Source organism: Condylura cristata, unplaced genomic scaffold, assembly GCF_000260355.1.
Source record: "Condylura cristata isolate star-nosed mole 26May11 unplaced genomic scaffold, ConCri1.0 scaffold00006, whole genome shotgun sequence".
NCBI classification, from domain to species: Eukaryota; Metazoa; Chordata; class Mammalia; order Eulipotyphla; family Talpidae; genus Condylura; species Condylura cristata.
This window is the reverse complement of record NW_004567107.1, coordinates 8,978,269-8,982,699: the sequence shown is the minus strand read 5'-3', so window position 1 is coordinate 8,982,699 and position 4,431 is coordinate 8,978,269. Positions and strand designations below refer to the sequence as shown.

The 4,431-nt window shown below is 68.4% G+C and overlaps 1 protein-coding gene across 1 annotated transcript in view; it reads left to right on the top strand.

The window, feature by feature from the left end:
* DAB2IP (DAB2 interacting protein) overlaps nucleotides 1-4,431 on the top strand; it is a 64,725-nt gene that overhangs the window by 57,269 nt on the left and 3,025 nt on the right. The window contains 2 exon segments of the mRNA XM_012721228.1: nucleotides 235-387; nucleotides 2,164-2,357. Coding sequence (XP_012576682.1) covers nucleotides 235-387; nucleotides 2,164-2,357 — 347 coding nt within the window.

The following is a 4,431-nucleotide window of genomic DNA, read 5'->3' as shown; positions in this document are numbered from 1 at the left end:
GGGATGGGGTGCCCACTGCGGGCGGCGCTGGAGAGGCCCCCCGGGCTCCTCGCTTGGCCTCCGGCTGCTGCCCCGACACCCAGTTCCCATGTCAGGGGCTGTGTTAGTTGTGCAGAACTGAAGGCCCCCTCCCTCCCTGCCGTGTCTCTGAGCCCCTGGTCCCTGTGGCTCCCCCAGAGCCATTCCCCGCCCCCCTTCCCGCCTCTAGCCCCTCACAGCTGTGTTTCATTGTAGGGCCCTTCACCCGTGAGCCCTAATGCCCTGGACCGCACGGCCGCTTGGCTCTTGACCATGAACGCACAGTTGTTAGAAGACGAGGGCCTGGGCCCAGACCCCCCCCACAGGGATAGGCTAAGGAGTAAGGAGGAGCCCAGCCAAGCGGAAAAGGTAAAGCTGCACTCTGGCAGTTGGGGCAGGGCGGGGCTGCCTCCTGGGCCAGCCGGCGGGCGCTCTCCCGTGGCCCTGAATGAAGGGTGCTCCTTGTTCCTGCCATGAACGGCCCGTCCCCCTCTGCCCTGGCCCCAGGTGAAGGCAGCAGGGAGCTGGAGCGAGAGCAGCCCGAGACATTGGCCTAGGCCTCCTAGGTTCCTGACTGGCCTCTGCGGGCCTGGTCTGGGGGTCATCTGGACCCAGAGGGCTGGGATCTGTCATCAGACCGGGGTGCACAGCCCTCTCGCCCAAGTCTCTCAGCAGCTAGGTTTCTGGATCCAGGACTTGGCTGGGGTGCCATTGAGGTGCCGGATACCCTCGGGTGGGGCCTGGCTTCCCAGAACACAGCCTCCGCTGGGTTTCAGCCTGCCCAGCGCCTGGGAGGAAAAGGAGCGTGTCCGGGGCGAGGATGGTCAGGTGTTCCTAAAGTGCTCTGAAATAGCCGGCTCCCCGCTCTCCGCACACACATGGCGTGAGACGTGGGAGCATCTGTCCTCAGCCTCTTCCTGTGTGGCAGCTGCCATGCGTGTGGGGCTGGTCCCTCCCAGAGCTCAGAGCCTGGCGGCACCCCGGTGCCCGCTCACCCCGGGTTCTCCCCGCTGGGCCCTTGGTCGGTGCCCGGAGGTCAGGCTGGCGGCTCCTCTCTCCCCGGCCAGGGTGGGGTCCATGTCCATGCTGCATCCTGCCCTCTGCGTCCATCTGCTTTCACCATGATGACGTGAAGGAAGGGGATGGGGGCCCAGTGCTCTGAACCCCAGAATTTGTCTTGGGAGAAAGGAGGCCTGGCCTGACCCCAGGCTCTGTGGGCCTCAGCCCTGCACCCAAGCTCACACCTGTCAACAGCAAGCGTGGCCTAAAGGGCTTGAAGGGCAGGCTGTGGGTGGCCTTGTCCTCGTGGTGCCTTGGCCAGCTGAGCCAGCCCCTTCTCCCGCCTTCCTGGCGGCGGCCCCGCACGGGAGTGCAGGAGACCTAGTTCTCCTCCTGGAGACGTCCTGCCTCTGGGCTGGGGTCCCAGCACTTCTGGCAGCTGGGCGGGGTGTTTCCACAGTCAGGCTCCCAGGGCCCATTAGCTTGGGGTGGGATGGGGTCGTCTCCCCCATCCCGGGATGTGTGGCCCCCCGCCCTTCGGCCAGCTACTTGCCGAGAAGCGAATTGGCCTCCCCTCGCCCGGACTCAGCGAGGCTCTTCCTGTCCCCCTGCGCCCGGTCTTCTCGGGCACCCCTGTGGTCCCGGCCCTGCCTCGCCCTCCGTCAGCCCACGCGGCTTTCCAGCTTGCTGCTGCTCTCGCTGCTTCTCTCATCCCCTCCCCAGAGCCGGAGGTGCTGCCAGGCCAGAGCCGGAAAGCCGGCACCCCTCCCCCTTAACCTCTCTCCCCAGCCCCCCACGCCGCTGGCGGCTAGGGTCTTGCCCTGCGGGCGGTCAGCCAGTCTGGCTGCACCTCTGTGTCCTGTAGGCTGCCCCTCCCTTCGGGTCCTGCCACCTCAGGTGTCACGAGGTCTATTTTGAACCTTTCCTTTGTATATGAGGAGCTCCGGCCCTGTGAAACCCTCACTGCTGAGATCCGGGTTGGCGTCTTCCCCCCGCTCCTGCCACTGGGCCACCCTGGGGGTGGGAGCCGGACTGGAGAGCGCCCCGCACGGCGCCCGGGGGCCCGCGGAGTGGGCGGCTGACGGCCCGCCTGGCTCATGCGGCTGCTCTCTGTCCCGGCTGCTGTGCCGCGCCGGCTCCCGGCAGGACCTGGCGGTGCTGCAGGACAAGCTGCGCATGTCCACCAAGAAGCTGGAGGAGTACGAGACGCTGTTCAAGTGCCAGGAGGAGACGACGCAGAAGCTGGTGCTGGAGTACCAGGCGCGGCTGGAGGAGGGCGAGGAGCGGCTGCGGCGGCAGCAGGAGGACAAGGACATCCAGATGAAGGGCATCATCAGCAGGTGGGCGCCTGGCCTGGCCGCGCAGCCGGTCCGGCCGGAGTGGTGGGAGGGCGGGACAGCCGCGCCGGCCTGGGGACCCTGGGGCGGCGGGGTACAAGCGGCGTGGGCCTGGAAGCGTGAGGTCGGCAGGCCACGGCGGGCCGCGGGCCCCTGGGGAGTCTGGTTCTCTTAAATCTCAGAGAGCCTGAGGTCGGGGTGCCAGGAAGGACCGCAGGGGCTCGACCCGGGGCGGAGACGGAGTGGACGTCAGTTACCTTCGGGGATGGGGGCAGACAGGGACACGTGTGTTGGGCCCCGGCTGCCGAGGGGCCTCGGGCGTGGGGGAGGGCAGCGATGCCCCTTCGAGGTACGTGGAGTTTCAAGGTGACCTTGGCCTATCTGGGGAGGTTTCTGGGGGGCCTTTGGCTTTCCTGCTGGCTCTCGTCTCTATGGCTTCTGTCAGATTCTGTGTTGATTCCCTCTCCCCACCTGTGGGAGGGGGTCCCCACGGTCCCTGGGGGTGTGCAGTCAAGGGGCCGCCTCCAGGCCAACCAGCCGGTGCCGGGCCTCCTTCCCCGGTAGCGTCGGGCGTGCGGAGAGCTGGCCTCCGCTGGTGGGTTTGCAGGGCAGCCCGCCATCAGACAGGTGCGCAGGCGAGCCGGGCGCCCCCACCCGGCTCACGCCTGGTCCTCGGCAGAGACCAGATGCCGGCTAGGGCCATGTGTCTGTCGGTGCTGCCGCGGGGTCGGGGGGGGGTGCTGGTCTGGCGGCCCCCCGCAGGCTGGCAGTGACCGAGGGGCCTCTCGGGGTGCCGTCTGGGCTGCCCTGCCGCGTGTGTTCCCCTGGCTGCCCCACGGCCCCTCACTCGGTGTGACTCGGCCGGCTCGGGCAGGCGCCTCGGCCTGGTTCTCTGAGTTCCTGGGTCAGGCGTGGGGTCCCCCTCGGGGCTCCCGCCGGCCCTGGCGCGGGGCCCTGGGCTGTGTCGTGCTTGCCCTCCTCCTCTGCTTCTGTTCAGCAGAACAGCCGGTGGTTTCTGTTGCTCCGTCAGTCTGACCCACGTGGTGTCTTTCCTTTTTTATCTCAGACGTGGTGTCTCTCCCCTGAGCCGTCAGTGTGGTCCGAAGTCCGCTCACGGCTCTCCGCGCCTTGCTTGGGCTTTCCTGTGTTGTGTTGAGCGCTGGCGTGCATTTCCAGCGGTTTCTGGGAAGGCCTCGCCTGCTCGCAGTTCTGCCTAGCTCGTCTCCTGCTCACGGGCTGTATTTCCCTCTCTCCGAGTGCTGGGTGCCGGGCATTGTGGATTTTGCGTGGGTGGGGTGCCTCGTGCTCCTCCCAGTACACCTGGGCTTTGTGTGGGACCCGAGGAGGCCGCGTGGACAGAGTGGTTCTTCGAGGCTGACTCTCGGCTGCTGGGCGGGCCCTGGAGGCGTTCCTTCGGGGTGCAGTCAGTGTCGCTGGGCCAGGGCTGTCTGGAGGCTGGTTCCAAGGGTCCTTGCCCGGCCTGGCTGCCCCACACCCGCGCGGGCCAGAGATGCAGGGTGCCGCCCCTCGCTCCCTTCTCGTGCTGCCCGCAGACCCCCGCCGCCCCGCCATGCTGTGACGTTGCCCCTCCTGCTCCCCCTTGGCCTCGACCTTCTCCAGGCAGCGAGTGGGGCTTGTGTGCATTTGGGGGGCAGGAGGGTAGATCCAGTCCCTGTTACCTGCCATAGCTGGAAGCAGGTCTGACCTTCCGGTCAGCTCTCCCCTGACCGATGCTACCTCAAGCCCTCGGCCCCCTGCCCGGTGCTGACTGCTCAGCGTCGCGGCTTCCTGCAGCAGGGCGTCCCGTGGGCCCAGCCGCCTTCCCCGGTCGGCCTCCCCCGCCCGCCTGCCCCTTGCCCCGCACGCGGCCCTGGCTCACTGCCTGCGCAGCGCCCCGCCTGCCAGGCCGTCCAGGGCTGGGGGAGCTGGGCAGAGCTGCAGGGCCTCGGGCCCAGGGCACGGGGCCCGGAGGCTGCGGGCAGGCAAACCCAGAGGAGAGTGGGCACCGAAGGAAACCAGTCGGCGGGGCAGGGGAGGCAGCGAGGCGAGGCCCAGACTCCGGGGAGGGCAGCAGTGG